This window comes from Crocuta crocuta, unplaced genomic scaffold (assembly GCF_008692635.1).
Source record: "Crocuta crocuta isolate KB4526 unplaced genomic scaffold, BGI_CrCroc_1.0 scaffold162, whole genome shotgun sequence".
NCBI lineage: Eukaryota > Metazoa > Chordata > Mammalia > Carnivora > Hyaenidae > Crocuta > Crocuta crocuta.
The window spans coordinates 5,201,879-5,227,192 of NW_027529433.1; the positions used below are offsets into that span (position 1 = coordinate 5,201,879).

The 25,314-nt window shown below is 38.8% G+C and overlaps 1 protein-coding gene across 2 annotated transcripts in view; it reads left to right on the forward strand.

Annotated features, from left to right (window-relative positions):
• TBCA (tubulin folding cofactor A) overlaps positions 1 to 603 on the forward strand; it is a 63,899-nt gene extending 63,296 nt beyond the window's left edge. For both annotated transcript variants that reach the window (XM_077759900.1, XM_077759899.1), the window contains one exon: positions 351 to 603. In XM_077759900.1, the coding sequence (XP_077616026.1) occupies positions 351 to 431 (81 nt within the window). In that variant the 3' untranslated portion in view covers positions 432 to 603. The remainder of the gene's footprint in view (positions 1 to 350) is intronic.
• The last annotated feature ends 24,711 nt before the right edge of the window (positions 604 to 25,314 follow it).

Genomic DNA, 25,314 nt, shown 5'->3' on the forward strand with positions numbered 1-25,314 from the left:
CATTCATAGTCCTTTTTGTGTAGTGACATGTTGACAAAATGAGAATAAAATTTTTTGTTAATTTTTTTTTATTTAATTATTTAATGCCAGTAGCTTTAGATGACCATGTTTTTCGCTTACTCTGTGAGAATGCTATGTAGTGAAACAAAACAAAACCTACTATTTTTTTCTCTTAACTGTAAAGAAAGAACTATGGGAAAACTGAAATTAAACAATATTTAGATAAGGATTGGAATCATTTTTGTTTTAATTTTTGAGATTTTTATATTGTTGGTTTGCAGTATCTGAGGAAATAACAAAGGATGGAAGCTGAGAAGGAGAAATCTAATTTTTATTATATTTCATTTCAGGAGAGTGAAAAAGATTTGGAAGAAGCCGAGGAATATAAGGAAGCACGCTTAGTATTGGATTCAATGAAGTTAGAAGCCTGAAGTTTTTCTGTACAGGGTGTTTTTTGCATTAAATCCTGGGATCCATTCCACAATTCATTAATTTTGACCACTGCTGTATGTTCTAGTAGGAGAATGTGATTCTTTTTATGCAGTTGCATATATTTTTCTTTGCCTAATTTAACGTGTCAAATAAATGAATTCGTCTATAAAATTGTTTATATCATACTTTACATTTTTAATTTTTATCATTAAGTCATAGACATTTTTAACAGAGAATTAAAATCTGTTAAGTTCTCTTTGAAACTGTTTTGCTTTATAAATATGGATTGAGTTAAAAATAGGATACCTTTCTTTTTAGATAAAAATCCAAATTTTGAACAGTTTATTCTGAATAGGGTACAGTTCCTTCAAAAGAAAGAACCTCTTTGTGGATAAGGCCTTATATATTCCCTTAGGTATCCCTTCACAGTCAGAGTCTAACATTTCCATTACTATTAACCAATGGAAACATTTAAATCTTCTTCCAGAAAGATAGATTTATACAAAAAATACCAGTGATTTAGATCTTCAAATAAAATTCTTTTGAACAAAAAATTGAATTGTATTTTAAAGGAATAATAGCTATTTTTTTTTTAAACAAATCTTCAGAATGAAAAGGGAACCTCTGACTTCTGTGGTATAAATACTCCCACGGTGAATATTTCAAGCTACTAACATGACATCACTGAACACAAAGTTGGGAAGATATGAGCCAGCTTCAGCATACACTGGCTGTAGCCAAACCTGGATTATCTTGATTGACTAGAAACAGGTATCATCCTTTCACAAAGTTTTTTTCCAGTACAGTTATAAACCAATTAATTACCTAATCATTTGAGTTTATTTTCTAAAAATATATGACAACTCATTTAATTTTCTTCTATTTCTTGAAAATGTGTATGAGCTTTATTTATATCACCAGTCTAGCATGAGCAGTGATCTAATAAACTAAAATAGTAATGATAGCATTTAAGCTTTAAAACTTGTAATTGAAAAAATAACAAAAGCTGAATTTTTGCTGCTATAAGATACTTACAGGATGGTTGGTCTGATTTTGGAAGTTGCTAATCACTAGAAACCATAACCTTTATTGAATCTATCCAAAAGACAAGAGAAAAATAATACTATTCTGCTGTTATTTCTAAAGAGTACTCTGTTGTTTTAAAGCACAGAATGCATAATTTGTAAAATAAAATATACATGCAGAAAATTACTTCTTCAGAGAATAACATATATCAGAAGTATTTCTAAATTGAAGTATCATCATCTTAAACCATATTACATGCCATTTCTAAAGTATACCAGGTGGGGAGGGGAAGAATGAGGAAATAAAAACATAATTACAATGTAAGACTTTATACTAAAGGCTTAATGTTAGAGCTTTGCACAACAGGAGAATTGAAACTCTAGATTATTTTGTGGTTAGTATTAAGCACCAGAATAGGGAGAGGGCAGGGACCATATTTAGTTTTCCAAATAAAATATCATTTAAAGGAAATTTTATCATTTTTTTAATGTAAAACAATCTCTTTTCAACCTTCTGCCAAATACATAAATATCATATATATTCATAGCAAAAAATACTGGTCCCTCCAGTAAAAAAGTAATATGAAGGGGAAGTTTTGCAGCCAAGACCCAAATATTGGTTGCTGAAAAAATTATTTTCTTGCCCAAAAGCCGAAGAAAGAAGAAATTAACAAGTTAGATGAAAATAAATATACCGTTAGTGAATTTCTATCTCAACTATAGATTTTATAATGGATCTCTCTCCAGACACTGATGAGAAGCAGCGAGAAGTTTTGACATTCTGTGAAGGTTTATTCCTGGAAATTTTTGACACATTCTCGTTATGTTTTCACAGCCATCGAGAGATGCAGTAAGTTAAGAACAGTTGTAATTCATTCAGTGTCAACTTGTTTTAAAGCTTTTATTTAAAATCCCACAACTGTTGGACAATAGGTGGAAGTTCTCAAAGGTGATGTTACCTTTCTCTTTCTCCACCAGTACCTGACCCCAGCCAATACATAGCAGTTGCTCGGTAAACATTTGTAAAACAGGTGAAAAGCAAGAACATCTCTAACCTCTGGAGTGATAGAAAGAATGCTATGAAGGATATCATGACATCAAAAACACACTTAATACAGTGATTTTCCAACTATTTTTACCACCAACCTCAATAAGAAGTACGTTTTCCATTGTAATCCAGTACCTACTTCGCAGGGTCTATATATACATAAAACAAGAAGTATCTTTAATATGTACAATTTCTCAGTTCTCTATTCTGTTTCATTTAAAAGATTTTTTTAGGAACTTAACTGAGAACCATGGGGGAGAAGAAAGGGGGAAATGGTGGGGGAAAGGGAGAGAGGCAAACCATGAGAGACTCTTGAATGCTGAAAAACAAACTGAGGATTGATGGATGGGGGGGGGAGGGGGGAGATGGGCACGGAGGAGGGCACTTGTGGGATGAGCACTGGGTGTTATATGGAAACCAACTTGACAATAAACTATTTGTAAAAAAATAAAAATAAAAATTTAAAAAAATTTTTTTTAATTTTTGAGAGAGACAGAGCATGGGTTGGGGGAGGGACAGAGAGAGAGGGAGACACAGAATTCAGAGCAGGCTCCAGACTCTGAGCTGTCAGCACATAGTCCGATGCAGGACTTGAACTGGGGAACAGCAAGATCAGGACCTGAGCCAAAGTGGGACACTTAACTTACTGAGCCACCCAGGCATTCCTGTTTCATTTTTTTAAATAATGATTATGACCACCTCCTATTGGGTTGTGAAAAACACTACCCTAAAACAGTAATATAAAATGATCTACTTATAGGAATTCTTTCTCTCTCTCTCCCATTTATTTATGAGAAAGGATAATTGTCCCTTATGTAAATAATAGTACATAATATGTGTAAACAATTGCCTCTGTGAATGTAGGAAAAATTAGACACATTGCAGGTATAAAGTGCCTTTGTAACATGTAATCATCTAACATTTGTTAGGTGCCTTTAGTCCTTGCACTGACTAATGCCATGGCTTTCATATAGCAAATAGGCAAAACAGAAGTGACAGAATAGAGTAGTAAACCTAACTTTTCTGTATCTTTCTGCATAGCAAAGGGCACATTATTTCTATGAAAGAATGTGCATAGGATAAAGAAGTAGAAACAACCTGTGGAATTAAAGTAACCATGCCCAGGTTGGTTTTAATGCCATTGAGGATTTCCAAGTTCTAGCATTTTCACTTGGACATTCTTGGTTAATGGGACTGTGCTTTGGGGACATTTACGTTGTGGATGAATATTAACATTTCAAGAATTAGGTTGGCTTTTAATATTTTGTACCGTATTTTGTACTATAAGTTGTACAAACAGTTGCTTGGGAAGGAATGGAACTTGTGGGAAGTTACAAAAGAAAAACAAGTGCTAAAATAAGCACATGTTTATTTTATGAGTAATGAAGCCTGGCTAAAACAATATATTTTAATGTTCATTTAGCATTTCTTTCTGGTCAGGAACATTCAAAGCCCAATATTTAAAAATCGTCTCTATGCCTATACCTGTGCAGTGAATCACTTCCAAATTGAGCAGTCAAACCTGGTTAATCTAAATTACTTTGCAAACTTCATTACATTACTTGGCTTTTTAAAAATCCTATCAAATTTAATAAGGACATATCCTACAGCTGGTTATCACTTAAATCTTATTATTTGGTCATTTAGATAAACCAAGGACAGATTAATCCTTACTTTGATGGCAAGTCAGGGCCTTTTAAATGTCAGTGTAAACTTGACATGTATATTGAGCAAGAGCTGTGAAGCATTCGGCATTAAAGGGTTAATCAGATAATTTAGTCCTTGAGACTCTTTTGAGTGCTTTTAGCTGTAAAGAAATTGAATGGTTGAGAAATGGTGCACTATGAAACAAGTTATAAGTATTAGCGTACTTGAAATTTTCAAGAGTGCTTCATAAAAATCTATATTGCACTCCACTATTCGTCTTATTGCTCTTATAATACGAGAGGCATTTGTCCATGCATTGGACTGTTGTACTGAAGGGTATAATTAATTTATGAAACAGTAGATCAGAAACTTATATTTTGTTTATTGCTTTCTGTTGACTGCTTGATAGTTGAGAAGTTCCTTTTAAAATCTTGCAGGAATATATGTCATAAGAGGTTAATATTTTAATGCACAAAGAGCCCTTTCAAGTTAAAAAATAACCAGTATAAAAAAAGGACAGAAACACAGCTCATAAAAGAAGAAATACAAATGGATAGGTTTTTCAAAAATGTTTCATTTCAGTAACCAAATTCAAATTTTAAAAATAACGAAGCACATTTTTAAAAATGAGTATCTGTTGGCTGGGTGTGATATGATTTTGACCAATGAAACTAGATAAAAGGATGAAGTGAGAAATAGTGAAAAAGATGCATCATTTTCACTGTATGCAGTTGATAAGATATGTACCAGGGAAACACAAGAGTCACCTGTAAAGTAATTAGAAAGAATGAGGTGATTAAGTGGGTGCTACAAAATTAATATATAGAATTGTTATGGGTTAAATTTTATCTCCCAAATCCTAACCCCCAGTACTCAGAATGTGACTTTATTTAGAAATAGGGTCCTTGCTGGGGTGCCTGGATGGCTCAGTTAAGCATCTGACTCTCGGTTTCGACTCAGGTCATGATCTCAAGGTTTCATGAGTTTGAGCCCTGCTTTGGGCCCTGTGCTGACAGTGCAGAGCCTGCTTGGGATTCTCCTTCTGTCTCTCTCTTTGCCCTTCTCCGGCTTGCACTGTCTTTGTCTCTCTCTCTAAATAGATAAACTTAAATCTTTCTAATTACATCTTGCTGATGTAATTAGTTACAGTGAGTTCATAACTAGGGTAGACCCTTAATCTATGACTGATGTTGTAAAATAACGTGAGAGACAAGGCCAGATGACAACATAGGTAGAGATTGGATTTATACAAGCCAAGGAACACAAAAGTGACACTAGACGCTTAAAGAAAGGAATGGAACGGATTCTCTCTTAGATTCTTTGGGAGAGTTTGGCTCTGTCACACACCTTGACTTCAGACTTCCCACCTCCAAAACTGTGAGACATACGTTTCTGCTGTTTTAAGCCTCCCAGTTTGTGATACTTTGTTACAGAAGTCCTAAGAAGCTAATACACGGAAACTAACCTTTTCTATATGCCAGCAATAATCAACTACAATGGAAAAATGAATCCCTACGGAGTCCTAGAAGACAACATTTTAAAAATTGACTTGTACTCTATATGGAAAGTTTAGGTCAAAATATGTTTTATTTCTCCGTCAATCTGTAAATCCAATGAATTAAATACAACAGGACTGGAGGGAGGAGGAGAATTTTAGGAAATGATTATGAAACCCAGTTTAAAAACTGGGACAGGGATATGAAAAAGAATAGTAAAGAGGGAGAACTAGCTTTGCTCACTATTAACACTTTGTTTTTACAAGTTGCAGTAACTATATGGTAAAAGAAGATCAAAGAGTATAGAACCCAGAAGTAAACCTAAAAATAAATTTATGGAAATTTAGTATATGCTAAATGATATTTCAGACCCTTGGGAGAAAGTGATTATTCAATAAGTCATATTGGGATCACTGGCTAATCACTGAGGGGTAGAAATAAAGCTGGATCTCTATTTCACTTCTCACACCCAAATTAATTTTAACTGAATCCAAGATTTCAATTTAAAGAGGGAAAGAGTTGAAAAGCAGAAAGAAGAAAACATTGGTGAAAGTAACAATTTTTTAAGAGTATACAAGCAGGGGAGAGTGGGGTTGGGGAGAGAGAGAAAGAGAGAGAGAGAGAGAGAGAGAGAGAATCTTATGAAGGCTCCACACTCTGCTCAGAGCCTGACTCTTGCACTTGATCCCACCACCCTGGGATCATGACCTGAGCTGAAATGAAGAGCAAGGTGCTCATCAGCCTGAGCCACCCAGGTGACCCAAGATGAATGAATTTTAATTTGATATTATGCAGTGAGCATATAGGAAAATAGGAAACCTAATACACTTAGTGAAAATATCTTAAAGATGGAAATTTTCTATAAATTAATACATAAAATGTAAGGCACCTGGATGTCTCAGTCAGTTAAGCATCAGACTTCAGCTTAGGTCATGATCTCACAGTTCGTGAGTTTGAGCCCCGCATCGGGCTCTGTGCTGACAGCTTAAAGCCTGGAGCCTGCTTTGGATTCTGTGTCTCCCACTCTCTCTGCCCCTCCCCCACTCACACTTACTTTCTCTCTCTCTCTCTCTCTCTCTCTGCCTCCCTCCCTCCCTCTCAAAAATGAATCAACTTAAAAATTTAAATACATAAATGTAATACCACAATTACCAAAATTAAATATAAAGAAAAACTACCCAAGAAAATCTTTAAAATGGAGAATTCATAAGGAAGAGAGGATAACTATAGGAAATAGTGCAGATGGATATTGAAACTTAAAACTACTACATTTAAAACACAGACTGGCATAAGATTAAACTCAGTAGAGGGGCAGCTGGGTGGCTCAGTCTGCAAGAGTCCGACTTGATTTCGGCTCAGGTCATGATCCAAGGATTGTGGGATCTAGCTCTGTGTCCTGCTTAATATTCTCTCTCTCTCTTCTACCCCTCTCCCTGACTCTCACTCTCTCTAAACAATCAGGGGCACCTGGGTGGCTCACTCAGTTGAGCGTCCAACTTCGGCTCAGGTCATGATCTCACGGTTCGTGGGTTCGAGCCCTTCGTCAGGTTCTGTGCTGACAGCTAGCTCAGAGCCTGGAGCCTGCTTCAGATCCTGTATTTCTCTCTCTCTCTGACCCTCCCCTACTCATGCTGTCTCTCTCTCTTTCAGAAATAAATAAAACATTTTAAGAAATTTAAAAAAAAAAAAACAAACTCAGCATAGTCAAATAGAAAATGCAAACAGGCCCCAAGTATATATAAATACCTAAGTACTTGGTAGAGGTAAAGGATGGATAATAAATAAATGAAATTAGGAAAGTCAGTTACCAACTGAGAAAAATAGATTTTTATCCCATCCCACACAACAAAGCTTAAATGGATTAAAGAATAACAGTTGACCCTTGAACAATATGGAGTTGAACAGTGTGGGCCCACTTATACACGATTTTTTTATACAGACAGTACAGTACTATGAGTGTATTCTGTCGTATGATTTTCATATTTGGTTTTCTCTAGCTTGATATAAGAATACATAATACATAAAACATACAAAATGCTTGTTAATCAACTGTTTATGTGATCAGCAAGGCTTCCAGACAACAGGTTATTAGTAGTTAACTTTTAGGGGAATCAAAAGTTTTAGCAGATTTTTTACCGCATGGGAGGTGTCAGCACACCTAACCCTGATGTTGTTCAAGGGTCCACTGTAAGTTTAAGCAATAAGTATTTCTTGAGCCTCTACTATAATATTAACCAGACACCATAATGGAGCTGGGATGTAATAGTAAGCAAGACAAGCAAGGATCTCTGCTCTTGAGGAACATACAACTCATGAAGCCTGCCAATAAATATTAGCTGTGTGGCTAATAGCAATCCCCAGATTACATTGCTGGACAGATCCTGTACGGACACCAAAACCATTAGTTCTGTCTACATGACTGCGCCTGGACACTGCACACAGCCAGTTCCCTCTCTGCCATAATTGTCCTAGAAGTTCAGGCTACGACCACCACTATCATCAGAGAAAGCACTACATCATCATCCTCACTCTACGACACCAGTTCCCATTGCAAAGTCTAGGATGAGTGTTTGATGGGTGGAACCAAGGTTATAGGTCCACACCCTCCCTTTGGCAAGTGAGGCAGAGGACATTGACATTTTTCGGCCATCTGTCATGTAAGCCTCTGCCCTGCAACACTTGTGGGTAGACGAGGGGTGGTATTCAGATGTTGAAAATAAATAGACGACATGGATGATAAGAATTGTAAGACTGGAATGGCCTGACACACTTCAAGGACCAGATGAAAGGGAGACTTGAAGGATGTTGGGATGGAAGGAAGGAAGGCAAGCAGTTCTGACAGTTCTTCTTAGTGTGGTGCATCTAAGAAGGAAGTCAAGAGAGCTAGCAAAGTTACTGGCCTTAGTGGAGTGGAGGTCTTGCTGGACTAAAGAGACCTGGAGAAAGCTAAAGTGGACAGGTGGTCAGGCAGGTTTTAAAGGCTCTTAGAAGCCAAACAGGAGGCTTGGGTTTTGAGAATCCAGGCCACATGGAGTCTCAGAGGTTTTTGAGCAGCAGAGTGACTTTGTCCCTCATGTCTAAGAGTGTTTCATTCCTTTATTTATCAAACCTTTGTTGTACAAGATAGTAGGAATAGAATGGTGAACAGGAAAAGTTATACTCACTACCCTCAGGCAACTTCCAGTGCGGCAAGAAAGACAGACAGCAGCAAGCAAATAAAACTTAGCCCGAGAGACAGAATAAGAAGCCCTAGTACACAGGGATGGTGGCATTCAGTGTCAAGTATGGGTGAAGGAGGAGGCTTCCTCAGGAAAGTGAGATTGAAATTGAGGCCTGAAGTATTCCAGCCAGAAGAAACAGCAAACCACGTGGATCCTCACACTTTAAAGCTCACCCTCAGAGTTCCATAAATGGGATGCAAATTGTTAGCGTGTTTAAGAACATGCACTGTATAGAGAGAGACACTGCATGGGTTCTTATGAGCTTTACTCTGTCATCTATGAGCTAGCTATGTGAACTTGGGCCTTTAACTCAATCGGAGCTGTAATCTCCACAGTTGTAGAAACAGGGTGATGACAGTACCAGCCTCAGATGATGGTGCATATTGGCACTTTATAGAGAGCCTCGCACGCACTATGTGCTTCTGCCAGTCAGGACCCTACCAGGAAAACAGAACCCTAGTGTTCCAAGGGGATTTTCAGAGAAATTCCAAGAAGAATTGAATGCGGAAATTTAGTTTTGTGCGTGATGGGAAAGGGAAAAGCTGGAAAGTCAAATAGGAAATGGTAAAAGCACCGATAACAAGAACAAAAAGTAAATGATAAAGCAACCAGAGATTAACAGCTGCCAGAAGGGGCTACCACCCCGGCTGGGGAGAAAACAAAGGGAAGAAGAACGTTGTCGAAGCCCAGGGCGAGAGTTACCTACAGAAACTAGAAACTAGAACCTGCCTGCAAGACCTGGAGCCAGGCTCCTGCTCTGAGGGCCTGTTCCAGCTGTGCTGGGAAAAGGGCTGAAGGTCTGTCATAAAAGCGATCAGGCTGAGCTAGAGGATTTGACACTGCAGAAAATTGACACTTGTTAGGTTATCTCAGGGAGAAAGACAGCACTTGACATCTCTTCTGCTCCTTTTAAAGGCAAATGATTTTCTGATGAGTTATCTGAGTCCTGGAGGTAAAGTGGACACAAGATAAAACTGAGGAAAGTAATCTATCAGTGTCTTTGCCGGCTCCAAACACTTACTTCCAGAGAGCTTTTCCCGTTGCAGAGCAGGGACCGCCCCTCCTGCCCACCCCAAACCAGCTTCCCAAGCGTGTAGATCTCCAAGCAAGTTGCTGACAGCACCCACAGCTGAGCAGACTCCCAGGAAGAAGAGTGAAGCTCATGCTAGTGTTTCCCCACCTCCCTGAGAAATATAGCCATCAGTACCACTGTCTCTCTTCCTGATCAGAAAGCCCCAAGGAGAGGTAAGGCAGAGCTTTCTCTAAGGACTCTGATGGGTGACCTCTGTGTTAAAGATTTAAGGTGTAAGGATCCTAAACATTGGGAACTTAGCCTTGGCCTGGCTCCGGGATGTCTATGGCCTACTCACCAGAGACTGCTCAGCCTTGCAGGACAGCTAACAGCACTGTCCTGATTCTTCCACTCTCTGTGCACTTCCACTGATTCCAGACCCTCCACTCCCTCCAGACCCCTCCCCTGGCAGAATATAGTTTCATTTACAGGTTAATTCCAGTTAGGAGCTGTTCTCTTGTGAATGCTCACTTCTCACATCCACTTCCACCAAAGACATCCCAGGGGTAGTAGGAAAACTACGACTCACAGTAAAAGCTGTATGTTTCTGTTAGGGGAAAGGCTGCATTGAAAATGAAACTATTACATCGTTTATAAATATACAGGGATGTGGACAAATTCTTGGGTGGGGAATTAGCTGGGCCTACAGAANTTTTCATTCTTTCACGACACAATCATTCATTCAGTACCTACTGTGTGCCCAGGCACTGTGCTTGGCACTGGGAATATAAAGTTTAAAAGTTCATGATCCCATAAGTAATTCTTATAGTGCAGTGGACCAAGTGCTGTGATAATGGTCATTGTGATATTGTGATTTATAATATTTGGCCTTCGTCCTTTTTCTGGCACAGAGCTCGTAAAAAGCTTTGAATAACCAAAGTGATACGGGGATCCAGGTCTTTTAATATTCATAACAAACTCCTTCCAGCCACACCTGAGTTTATGTTAATTCAGTGGCTCTTTTTTGGTAGCAAGGAAGGATGAGGGCAGATTGCCAGGGAAATCAACCTTGTGATTGGAGGATTGGAGCTTTAAGTCCCACCCCACTGACTTCAGGGGAGGAGAGAGAGGCGGGAGGTTGACTCGATCACCAGCGGCCAATGATTTAATTAATCATGCCTGCGGAATGTTTCTGCCATAAAAACCAAAAAGGAGAGGCTTCAGAGAGCTTCCAGGTTGGTTGGTAAATCGTGGAGACTGGGGAGGATGGCATTCCTGGAGAGCCACTGAAGTTCCTCATTTCTTCCATCTGGCTGTTCGTGAGTTGAATCCGGTTATAATAAACCAGGAACCCAGTAAGTAAAATGTTTCTCTGAGTTCTGTGAGTTGCTCTAGCAAATTAAGCAAGCACACAGAGGGGGCTATACCTCCAATGTATAGCTGATCTGTCAGAAGCACAAGTGATAACCTAGGCTTGCTAGTGTCATCCGAAGTGGTCGTGGTGTAGGAAGCGGTGTCATAGGACTGAACCCTTGACTGCTGGATCTGATGCTATCTGCAGGCAGATACTGTCAGAATTGAGTTACATTGTAGGACACCCAGCTGGGGTTGGAGAATTGCTTGATGGTATGGGGGCAGGGGGAAACCCTTACATCAAAATTTGTGTCAGAATAGGAGTCATGGAAGGTTTTATTGGAGCCCAGAGGAAGGGACCAACAGAAACTTTCCATTTGGATATCATACCACAGCTGTCAAAATTATCTCAAATAGGAGATAAAGTGAAAAACTGCAGAGTTTTCAGAGGACCTCTGGATCACATAGAGTATGTTCACCTGTCAGTAACAATACCTGACAAACACTGATTCAAACAACAAAGATGATCAAGGGTCCCACTCAAGTAGAATATGGGAGTTGGTTCTGAGTTAAGACTAGCAGTTCAATGATATGATTTAGGGCTCAGGCTGTCTCAACTTTTTTGGCTTTAGCATTTCCAGCTTGCAGACACTGTCTTCCTTCTCGTACTAAGAGCTGATGCCATGCTGGTGGGCGAGTCATTTAAATTTTCTGGTTCTCCGTTTCTCCTCTGTAAAATGAGATGTGATTGGATGATGAGCTTTCTATTATACCAACTGCTACCCTGGTGTGATAGTTTAACCCAATAATTCTCAAACTAGAGTGTACATCAGATTCACCTAGGTTTATTAAAATGGTTCATGATTTGGGGTGCCTGGGTGGCTCAGTCGGTTAAGGGTCCAACTCTAGATTTGGGCTCAGGTCATGATGTCATGGCTCATGAATTTGAGCCCCATATCCAGCTCCACGCAAGCCTCATGGAGCCTGCCTGGGATTCTCTCTGTTTCCCTCTCTCTGCCCCTCCCCAGCTTGCTCTCTCTCTCTGACAGTAAATAATTAAACGTAAAAAACAAAACCAAAACAGTTTCTGATTCAATAGGTCTCGGGAAATTCACAACTCCTAACTTTTAACAAGTTTCCAGATATTGCTGCAAGTGCTGGTCCAGAACCACACCTTAAGAACCACTGGTTTAAGTTATCAGTACGTCAGTTTGCCTGACCTACAAAATGAAGGAGTGGCTCTTAAAGGGGGATCATATTATTCCTAGATAATTGCCAAATCCATTGGGGAGCTTTTTTAAAATACAGATAATTTGAGCCTCACCCTCAGAGATTCTGATACAGCAGATCTGGGGCTGAGCCCACGAATAGGTCTTTCAGGTGATTATGAGGTTAGACAGTTCATCTTTAAGATCTTTCTAGCTCCAAATTTGAAAAGCAAGATTGCCCATTCCAACAACTTGAATAGTCAGTCACAAAGCAAAAATAGCTGCAAAAGAATCAGTGTTTTTACCACCTTTCCTTTCAAATTCATAGACATCTAAGAATCTGTATTTTATTTATATTTTAATATTTTATTTATTTATATTTTATTTCTATTTTAATACTTTCTTTAAACACTTCCCTGCCACTGGAGGTGAAAAAAGAAACTAGACAAACTAGACTAGACTCTACTTTCCTTCAAGGAGCAGGGAAAAATCTCAGCTCTTCTAAGAAACTTTCCCTACTCTCCTCCTTCTGGAAGTGTATAATTTCTCTATTCTTAACTGTCTTAGCATTTATCTATGTTAATATTATTACTTTTTATAAATGTGTTTGTAATTATTTGGTTTTAATAATACATGGGCAGAGTTTTTAAAATCCGATAACATAAAAGGTTACAAAACTCAGCAGACTGCCCACCTTCCCAGTGTGACTCTCCAGAAATGGCGTTAGCTCTTTCATCTGCTCCGTCTGGTATTTACCTCCATGTTTCTGAGTCATGCGTGTAAACTGCTTATTTCTTGATTTCCTGCATCATTTATTGACTTCCCACAATGAGAGCTAAGGATTTTCTTCTCTTAAGCCAATTAATGTACTTTGCTTATGTTATTTGATTTCCCCTCACAATTATTTATTTTTCTTGTAATTAATAATAGCCTCAATACTTTTATTTAATTTTTATAAATTCATCCTTAATTTTTCCCAGATGCTTTGACAATCTGTGAAACAGCTGACAAATGAGTCTTTCCAACTTTTAAGCTTACAGCATCTGTTCTTTTCTACGTGGAGCCCTCCCTTCTGAAGCTTCCATCCTCTGGCCCCACTCGGAACTGGTAGCTCTCTGCCACACACCTGTCCTGGTAGTGTCCTCAGCCTTGGTCTTGTATTGAGACCTCTGTTGACAGAATCCTATGTCTTCCTCTTTTTTGTTCTTTCTAGAACTTTCATTATTCAGATATTGGATCTTCTAAATCTGTGCTTTCCATTATGGTGCCTTCTAGCCACTTGTGGCTATTGAGCACTTGAAGTGTAGACTGTCCAAATTGAGGTGTGTTATGAGAGTCCATATGAAAAAAGATTATAAAATATCTCATTAATTTTATATTGATTATATATTGAAATGATAGTATCTTGAATTTACTAGGTTAAATAGAATGTATTACTGAAATTAATTTTGCCTATTCTTTTTTTTTTTAATGTTTATTTATTTTTGAGAGAGAGAAAGTGTGTGAAAGCAGGAGAGGGGCAGAGAGAATGGATGACAGAGGATCCCAAGTGGGCTCAGTGCTGACAGTAGAGAGCCCAGTGTGGGGCTCAAACTCACAAATGATGAGATCATGACCAGAGCTTAAGTCAAAGGCTTAACCTACCGAGCCACCCAGGCACCTCTTGCCTATTCTTTTTTATGTGACTACTAGAAAAATCAAAATTAAAAGTGTGGCTTGTAATCTGTTTCTATGGACAGCACTGCTCTAATTTGTATTATCTGTTCTGTTCCATTTTCCATCTCTTTATTCAGTCTGTTTTCTGGGAAACGTCATCAATTCTACCTTGTAATTCTTCTATGGAACTTTCTTATTTCAACTGTCATCTTTTTAAGTTTCCAAAACCATTTTTTCTATCTTTTATCCTTTCTTTTACATAGCATATTTCATTTGTTTTATGAATGCAGTAGTTTCTCATCTCTGATTTTGTAATTCTAGTTCTCTTGACATTTTATTCTGCTATCTTCACTGTTCCGGTTTCCTACAAGCTTTATCATTCTCTTAGGTCTCCATCTTTCACCTTAGAAGTTTCGTCAAGTGTCTAATGCTTCTTGGCTACTCATTTATATTCAAGAGGTACCAAAAAAGCTGCCTAGAAATACTATCTGCCTTGACTTGTTGGCTTGTGGTCTTTACTATGGATTGATGAGGTGGAAAGCTGAACTTTATCTTCAAGATACCTTTAACCACCCCCAACACCACATCTTAGTTTCTGGAGGTTTTTTTCTCAGCTACTTTTTTGCAGGCTGGTGTCTTGGTAAGTAGTTATGGGAAGGGAGAGAGATGATAGAAACGATGTATTCATTTTTCAGTTAATTTGAGTGTTTTTAGCCCCTACTTATCCCAGGCCTCTCTGATAGGTTTCCAAATCCAGATATTCTCATGTTCAATATCTCTAGAAAATAAATTTTCTGTTTCTTTTGAAAGTAGAGTTAGGTACCTGTCCAGAGGTTGGAATGGGAAAGAGGATGTGATTCATCCAGCCTTGATCTCCTCCATCATATGGTATGGCCAAGAGCCTCCCATCCTCCCTTCTTTTTGATGCCCTTTGTAATACATAGGTTGTTTAACTTTCTCTCTTCTGCTAAGTCAGTTACCATTCCTCTTTCTGCTTTTCATTTTTAGAAGCTGTATTTATTTATTTTTAAAAATTTATTATTTTTTAAATTTATATACAAGTTAGTTATCATATAGTGCAACAATGATTTCAGGAGTAGATTCCTTAATGCTCCATACCCATTTAGCCCATTCCCCCTCGCACAACCCTTCCAGCAACCCTCTGTTTGTTCTCCATATTTAAGAGTCTCTTATATTTTATATCTATATTGGTTTTGCCTCCCTCCCCTTATATTCATCTGTTTTTTATCTTAAAGTCCTCATCTGAGTGAAGTCATATGCTATTTGTCTTTCTCCGACTGACTAATTTTGCTTAGCATAATACTCTCTAGTTCCATCCATCTAGTTGCAAATGGCAAGATTTCATTCTTTTTCATTGTGGAGTACTACCCCATTGTGTATATATACAACATCTTCTTTATCCATTCATCCATTGATGGAACTTTGGGCTCTTTCCATACTTTGGCTATTGCTAATAGTGCTGCTATAAACATTGGGGTCATGTGTTCCTTTGAAACAGCATACCTGTATCCTTTGGATAAATACCTAGTAGTGCAATTGCTGGATTGTAGGGTAGCTCTATTTTTAATTTTTTGAGGGACCTCCATACTGTTTTCCAGAGTGGCTGCACCAGTTTGCATTCCTACCAGCAGTGCAAAAGAGATTCTCTTTCTCTGCATCCTCGCCATGATGCTGTTCCTTTCTAATGAGACACTGATTTCTCTAATTCTTAAATCATGCTCTTTTGCCTTAGTCTCCCTCTTTTCTTCTACTTCATTATTCTCCATAAGTTTGCCCTCTATATCACTGATTCACTGCTCTACCTCATCCATCCTTGCTGCTGTGGCATCTATTTGAGATTGCAGCTTGGGGTTATAGCATATTTTTATTTCATCCTGACTAGCTGTTAACTTCTTTTATTTCCACAGAAAGGTTTCTAATCTATTTTTGACCCCATCTATTATTCTTATTATCATGATTCTAAATTCTTGTTCAGACATCTTGCTTGTATCTATATTGATTAAGTCGCTGGCTGTTGTTTCTTCCTGCTCTTTCTTTTGGGGTTGAATTCCTTTGTTTCATCATTTTGAAGGAAGAAGTTGAATTAATAAGGCAAAAAATTTAAATTAAAAAGTTAAAAACAACACACAAAAAAATCAAATAAATGATGCTAGATCCTAGGTGTATTTTGGTCTGGGTGTTGAAAGGAGCTTATTAGATTAGAGAAAAAAGGTTGAAAAAAAAGGAAAATGTTTGAAAATTTGAAAAAATGAATACAGTGAAACAGAATGGAATGAAATGATGGAAGTAAAATACAATTTGAAAAATTTACAAAAAAAGAAAATATAGTAGGAAAAAAGTTAAAGAAAAGTATTTTTAATAAAAATAATTTTTTTCTCTTTCTGGATTCAAGAAAAAGAAAAGAAAAAGAAAAAAGGAAATTGAATAGACGGACCAGCAAACTGAAATATGATTGAAATTACATCAGTTTCCCCAGAAGTCAAACTATGAAGCACTTTATAGTCCATAAATTAAGCAGACAGAGAGACTTATGGTGTTCCTGAAGAGTGAGGTTGGCACCGTTGGGCGGGGCTTAGTGTAACGACCCCATTCTCCACTAGATGGTACTGCTTAGCTTACTGGAGTGGATTGCGGTACTTGCAGGTGTGTATGCGCATTCAGAGGAGGGGTGAAAATGGCGTCACCCAGCTACCCAGGCTCTAGTACTGGAACTCTGTTCTCCCCAGTCAGCAATTGTGCATCCATCCTTTGTCTCCAGCTTCCATCCACTCCCTACTTTTACACTGTCTGTGACCAAGCCATCAGGTTAGCAGGCAGCACCTCCCTCCTGAGTTTTATCTCAGATGGGACTGTGTTTCCCAACCCCTCACTTCTGAGCGACTGCGGCTTTGACCCATTCTGACCCTCTGCAGGAGGGTTTCACCGAACAATGGCTGGGTGCCAGCCACACCCAGGAACGTTTGCAGGACCATGCTGCTGCTCATGCCCAGAAACTGTGGTCAGATGCCAGCCTGCCTCAGAAAAAGTTCATGTGATTGTGTAGCAGCAGTGTTTCAGGAATTAAGGAAAATCACAACACACATCTGGTGCCAGGCTTCCTCCTTAATGTCCTTGGTCCAGAACCAGCAAATCTGGATGTTCTCCAGGGTCTCCTGGGACTTTGGCCTATGGGGTCACCACACAGTCTGTACCCAATGTCCTCCCAGCAGGGGAATCACCTCTCCCTGTATGGACAAAGGACCCCCAGACTTCACTCTCTGTTCCTGGGGATTCACCCTACCCACCAGAGCACCACCAGGTATCCAGTTGTGGAGTTTCAGACTCTGTGCTCCCCTTGTTTATAGAGTCTTAATGGAATTTAAACTGTCTCCTTTCTCCCTTTTTAGATCAGTCCCTGTGGCTGTTTCCACTATTCTACCTCCTCTCCAGCTGCTTTTGGTGAGGGGGTGCTTTTCCCATACTCTCCCTCCATCTCCATCTTCTCTCTTCAAGCAAAACCAGCTCCCTGGCCTCCATGCTCCAGTTCACCTCTCTACGCCATTTACGTGCTGAGTTCTGTAGTTCAGGCTGTGTGGATTGTTGTGTTAATCCTCAAATCAGTTTTCTAGGTGTGCAGGATGGTTTAGTGTTGATCTAGCTGTATTTCATAGATGCGAGACACAAAACTTCCATGCTGTTCTGCCATCTTGGCTCCCCTCCTGTATTTATTATTTTTTAACGTATATTTATTTATTTTGAGAGAGCGAGCATGTGTGAGTTAGGGCGGACAGAGAGAGAGAGAGGGAGAGAGAGAGGGAATCCCAAACAAGATCTGCACTGTCAGCACAGAGCCTCTAGCAGGGCTCGATCTCATGAACTATGAGATCATGACCTGAGCCAAAATCAACAAAGCCACCCAGGTGTCCCTATAAGCTGTGTTTAAATTTTTAAATCTACTGTTATCTCCTGTCCTGTTCTGGTTGTCCTTGTGGGTTAATTCATTTTTAATTACATAACATTCTCTTAGTAGGGTTTCAGTAAATAGAGATCAACACATTTTCTCATCTTTACGTGAGGACCTGTTTCTTCCCTGAGCTCTAGTTATCTACTGCTTTTTATTTTCTCCTGTAAGAGAGGGCAAGATCAAAGTCTGCCTTAACTTTGAGTCCACCCCCACCGCTTTCTTCCTAGTGTCTGCATGTGACTTTGTATATACTAAGTGCTCAACAGAGAAGGAAGTCACTCGTGTAAATTGTCTGTACTTTTTAATGTTATTGGTTCCCTGTGTGCCTAGGTAAAGTCACTTTACCTCTCTCTGGGTCACAAGAGATCTGAGCTAGAGTCTGGTCTCTAGATGATTTCTAAAGGCCCTATTTATCTTTAACATTCTAAGAATCCATGTGCCCAGTTTCTCCAGTAGCTTTACTGTTTGCTAATATATATCATATCATGAGTACACATCTAACATAAAAACCTTTTGGAAAGGCAAAAATTTAAACCCATCAAGAGAGGCAATATTTACTTCTAGTTGAGGGTTTATAATCCATGATCAACAGCAGTGACCAAGGGCGCCTGGGTGGTTCAGTCAGTTAAACATCCAACTTCAGCTCAGGTCATGATCTTGCAGTTGTTGGGTTTGAGCCCTGCATCAGGCTCTTGGGCTGACAGCTTGGAGCCTAGAGCCTGCTTCAAATTCTGTGTCTCCCTCTCTCTCTGCCTCTCCCCTGCTTGTGCTCTCTCTCTCTCTCTCTCTCTCAAAAATAAACATTAAAAAAAAAAACCCAGCAGTGATGTAGTATTAAAGATAGAACAAGACTAGCAAGTGCAATAAAACCAGTGCTTTCTTCCTGTCCTACCTATATAAGTCTTGGCATATGGTATAGGAGGATGAAGAAGATAGGTAGGATCAAGGTACTAGAAGATGTTTTATTTTTAGATTTTATTCTTTTTAATTACTTTAACATTTATTTCTTTTTGAGAGAGAAAGACAGCATGAGCAGGGAAGGGGCAGAGAGAGGTGGAGACATGGAATCTGAAGCAGGCTCCAGGCTCTGAGCTGTCAGCACAGAGCTTGACACAGGGCTCAAACTCACAAGCTATGAGATCATGATCTGAGCTGACATCAGATGCTTAACTTCCTGAGCCACCCAGGCACCCCTAAGATTTTATTTTTAAGTAATCTCTGTACCCAACATGAGGTTCGAACTTACAGCCTGAAGATCAAGAATCACATGCTCCACTGACGGAGCCAGCCAAGCATCCCTGGAAGTTGTTTTAAAGTGTACCTGCAATTTTGGTTTTATTTGGGTCTGGTGAGGTCAACAGATCAGGAAAAAGTAGTCACTGAAAAGATAATTTGTTAAAATTCCCAAGAAGGGACCTGATGTCCCTACATGGTGTAATGTAATATAATATATATTATATTATATACATATATACATATTATATTATATACATATATACATATTATATTATATACATATAAATGTATACATAATAATATATATAACATGTAATGTGATGTATATAATGTGTATGTAATGTAGTATAGGGAAGCACCAGAGTGAATCAGGAGGCAGAGGAATGCGAGGAAAGCATGAGCAAAAGACTTTATTGAAGTTTTTGCAGGAGGGAATGGGCAAAGTAACAAGGAGCTGAGTAGGCTTAGGATTGGTCAGTTTGATAGTTGGAATAATTAATAGCTGGCCCTGGCCTATAGGGGTAGTCCTCTTTCGCCCAGTACCTGGGCCTGGGATGATTAGGGCAAAGGAATATTGCCTCCTGAAGTCAGATAGAGGAGGTGGTTCAGAGTAAGGGCTCTGGATTGGTTAGTTTGCATTTGAAAGGTACTTTGTAGGTAAGTTTTTGTTGTCTTAAAGAACTGGCTAAGCCCGAGGAAGGCAGGAAACTGCCTAGTCAGGGAGATACCAGATACCAGAGGATCCAAAATAGAGAAAATAAGAAAATATAGTTAATACAGAAGGGGTCAAAGGCTGAGCTACAAAGGTAGAAACTAGTGAAGAAGCAGGCAATCTGTCAGGAGTAGGAGTGGAGTATGGCTCCTGTAGAAGGAGTATAAGTGGACCAGAACTTATGAAAACAATGGTCAGGAATGGTCAGTGTTTGGGAAAACCATACTTGTAGTATCAGCATGGAATGACTGCAGGCAGGGTAGAGGATTCGTTAGGAGATTATGCTTTTACATAGAACCAGAAGTCTGGAGGTACAGTGTAGGGCTGATGCAGCCACTCAACGAAGACTCCAAGGAGCTAGGCTCCATATGACTTCTTGCTCCACCAGCCTTTATAGTGTTGCTTCTGTTCACATGGGAACTAGATCCACCTGCTTGTAGGCGTTGAGTACTAGTCCCAGCCAGGAAGTAAGAGCAGGTGGAATAACAAAAGGCAGGTTCCAGCTGGTATTTGCCCTTTTTGTCTAGGAGAGAATAGCTTTCCTGGAAGTTCTACCCAATAGATTTCTGCTTATATCTCAGTGGCCAAAACTGAGCCACATGATTTGCCCCAAGGAGTGGGGAATCTGGGGTGAAGTAATTGTTTCTAACATTTACATTGCTACCTCAAACAAAGGTAAGGTTCTGCTGGTAAGGACGAATCCATATGTGAATGGATTGCATTTAGTAGTGTCTGCCCCAAAAGGAAAAAGGAAATATAAACTTGTCAACTATATGAGACAAACCATATAAAATATGAAGTACAATGCTTAGCTTATATATGTACTCCAAAAAAAAAAAGTTTGTTGCTCCTTCTACTAAAAATGCATTCCATCATTGTCTTGATTTTCATTCCCATTAATCCAACAAATGTTTATTGCACTTTTACAATGTTGAGTCTTTAAGTGCTGGGGGGTCAAAAAAGGGAATAAAATCTGATTCCTTCCTTCTAAGACCTTACCATTGTGCAATTAAATACACAATGAATTGAATGTGATCAAAGCTGCAGCCAAGAAGCAGCCTTGGAAGTTATTTCAAGTAGACAGAACTTGAGAGCACCCGGTACAAAAGAATCCCTCATTTCACAGATGAGGAAAGTAGGGGCCACCAGGGAAATAAAGAGGCTGGCTGCAGCCACCCAGTTCTCTGAGAACAGGGTCTGCATCCCAAGCCTCCTGATGTCCCCAGCTGGTGCCCTTTCTCTTAAACTGCCCTGTTGAAAGTGACTCAAAAATCTAAAGCTGGATGAGGAGACCAGAATAATACACCCTTTCCCTTTGGGGAAACGGGCAGGCTATCTCACAGAAGCATGCTCTTGGCCCAGGAGGAAACATGGCCAGCAGTAGATTAGCTGAAGTCCCAGGACTGTGATGTGTGTGTGTGTGTGCCGGCATGAAAATGAGGGCCCTTCTGAGTGGCGGGTAGGAGAATTCCTCTGGGTCAAGACTTTTATTCACACTGTAGTTTTTAATTAGCAATCCTGACTTTTCGAAGGATTGCATTATGTCAGCAAATGCTCTTGTGAAATTCCCCACCTACTATTGGACAGCATGGGTCACTCATAGGGAAAAAGAATGGAAATTTGGGGCCTGCTGCATGACGCAAGATTAGATGAGGAAAAGAACCATAAAATGTCATTCAGGAATAAAGATATTACATGCACTCTGCTCACTACAATGACCACTATATTTTTTAAATTAAAGGATACTTTGTTCTGCTTGGCATAAAGTATATCTCTAGCTTTTGTAAGTTTTTGTTGTTATTGTTTAAATGATGAAGTTAATGAAAATCGAAGACTGGTTGGCTGGCAAAAACAAAATAAAGTCACATCTGGAAACAGCTGCACTTGTAATTAAATGGCATTTAATGTGATGAATATCAAAAGGGTAGGTTTTTCTCCCCCTAGCATTAGGGATGCAAAATTCAGCCTTCCTAGCTGCTCTATTATAATAGTTTTGAGTCAGTGGGTGTTTAGAAGTCATTCTGATATTTATAAAGGAAAACCCCCAGTGAGCTATAGAGGAGATTTGAGTCAAAAGAAAAAATGAACAAGAGCTGCGCAGTTTGAATTTTGAGAACTGACATAAATTTTACAGTTTTTTTTTTCCTAAGCATTAACTGTTCAGTGTTTCAGTTCAATGAAATAAAGGCCTCTTGTTTCCCATACCAATCAAGTGACCTCCTGCCTTGCTGTAATTAGTGGTAAACTTCAATATGCAAGCTAAAAGACCACCTAATTAAAAAGTGTAATTAATTTACATAGATCATTCAAAATGGCTAGATTAGATAGCTTATGGAGATAATGTAAAACTCTTTGAGCTGCTTTTATTGGCTTCTTTCCCTGCTGTTCCTCAGGTTCTGAGTATTTTCATGGGAATGAGTTTATCAAAGTGGGAAGGGCTTTGAGGTGATGGTTTTAGCTAATCACTGCTAAACATTTAAAGCTTTGCAATTATTTTTTTATCAATTACTCAAGTATAAAACAAAAAAAAATGGCCTTATCTTCCTGCTTGGTGCTGAGTGGCCTAATGTTATTAGTGAATATTTATTAAGTGCCTGTCGAGTGCTAGATGCCACTCAAAACACACAGTTATTTTAGAGCTTGCCATGGTTAGCAATGACTCCTCTCTCTGGGCCAGACAGCACTTTGATTCTTCTCATAGCTATGAAATAGTTGTAGGACTCAGAAGAAAGATAATGGCCAAAGGGTTTTTCTCTCCTTTTACTCATAATTCATAATGCCAAGCAATTTCCTGAATTACCTACTCTTCAATATAAACATTCAACTCCGGAGCTTGGCCAAGCCCCTGTGTGACAACCAGGAGACTGTTCCAATGATGAGGGAAGAGAGCTATGATTTCTTGCCTCCACGGTGTAGATACTGTGGCCTTATGGTGACATTCAATTACAAATTTCTTTCCCTTTTGCAAACAGAGACGTTTTCACCCAATTTCTGTATGGAGGAAATACATCCACATGGAGATCAATCAAGCAGGGCTTCTAAACTAAGAAGCTGCAGACAACAGGTTTGTTAATGCAGGCTGTGTTTGGGAGAGAATTTCAGGGAACTTGGCAACACCTTGACAAAGAACAATAGATAAGTCATCACCCTCTTCAATTTTATCTGCTTTTCTCCTAAGAAGGAAAAATTGTCACAGCATTAGAAGATGTTGGTCTAATTCTACAGGGTTGTCCTGGGAGTATCTCATAGTAACAGCAAATGCCAATTTCCTCCTCAATACATTTGACAATATATATCATTGTGTCTTGAAATTTCTGTAAGTCCTTAATAATTTGGCGTTCTGAATCATTTGACAAGGAATCCTCCCCTCTTCGTGAGATAAATTGTTGTGTTTTAAGTGGTAGAACCTGAATTCTATGATTAGATTCCTATACAGCTTCTAAAATTTCACCTTTTTGTTCTCTATAAATATAATTCAAGTGCCACTTCATTTTCTATATGTCTCAGTTCCCTCATTACTATGCTTCAGATAATAGCATCATGATTAAGCAACTTAAAACTTCGTTACAATCAGTTAGAATGACAGCAAATATTACCTAAAATAAAGGTGCTCAAACATTGATGCACATAAGAATCTCCTGGGGAGTTCAGGGGGATAAAAGTCCAGATGCCCAGGCTGCATCCCAGACCAATGAAACAAGAATCTCTGTGAGGAAGGATCTAGGTATCAGGATTATATCTTGTGTGACTGAGCAATATGTTATATGCCTCTGAGTTTTGAGGTGACTTGTTATGAAGCATTATGGCGGTTGTAGCTCTCTGATACACTCATTCATTCCTTTATTCTCTGAATACTGATTAAGCACCTACTAGGTCCCAGGGATTTTCAAGGTATTGGGGATATAGTGAAAAACAACCATGGTCAAGGTCCTTGCCCTGGTGTCGTTTATGATCTTATGATAAGCAAAAAAGTGAACACATAGCTGTGTAATATATTTTCAGGAAACATTTAGAGGGATGGAGACAAATAATGCCATAGTTATGTGAGAGAAAGAAAAACAAAATGGTATACATAACCATATCTTCCTCAGGATAAGTTCTAAATAGATTGAAGACTTCAATTTTTTAAATGAGGAGACTTTGGGTGACCCAGAAGCCATAGACTACATAATACCATAATCAAAATCAAAGACCAAGATTACAGAGTGCCTGGGTGGCTCAGTTGGTTAAGTGTCTAACTCTAAATTTCAGGTCAGGTCATAATCTCATGATTCAGGGAATCACACCCCACATCAGGCTCCATGCTGTTAGCATGGAGCTCAACAATGGCTTGGCATTCTCTCTCTCCCTCTCTCTCTGTCCCTCCCCTGCTCATGCTCACTCTCCCTCAAAATAAACAAACTAGAAAAAGACAAAGATTAAACTAAGAAAAAAATATTTGTAATTCACGTGTACAAAACAGTACTTTTCCTAATGTATATAGATTTCTGAAAATTAATAAGAATAATATCCATAATCAAATATAAAAAGTGTACAAATGGTTCAGAGAAAAAGGAAATAATCATGGTTCTTAGATATAAGATAAATTCAGCCAACTAATCTTTGACAAAGCAGGAAAGAATATCCAATGGAAAAAAGATAGTCTCTTTAGCAAATGGTATTAGGAAAACTGGACAGTGACACAAAGAAGAGTGAAACTGGACCACTTTCTTAAACTCAAAATAGAAGAAAGACCTTAGTGTAAGAGAGGAAACCATCAAAATCCTAGAGAAAACAGGCAGCAACCTCTGTGACCTTGGATGCAGCAACTTCTTACTAGACATATCTTCAGAGGCAAGGGAAACAAAAGCAAAAGTGAATGAACTATTGGGGCCTCATCAAGATAAAAATCTTCTGCACAGCAAATGAAACAACCAACAAAACTAAAAGGCAACTGACAAAATGAGAGAAGATATTTGTAAATGATATGTCAGATAAAGATACTTATCATACTCCACACCCAAAAAATAAATAATCCAGTGAAGAAATGGGCAAAAGACATGAACAGACACTTTTCCAAAGAAGACATCCAAGTGGCTAACAGGCAAATGAAAAGATGCTCAACATCACACATCATCAGGGAAAAACAAGTCAAAACCACAATGAGATACCACTTCACACCTGTCAGAATGGCTAAAATTAACAACAGATGTCATGAGGATTCAGAGAAAGGGGAACACTTTTGCACTGTTGGTAGGAATGCAAACTGGTGCAGCCATTCTGGAAAACAGTACGGAGGTTTCTCCAAAAATTAAAAACATAGCT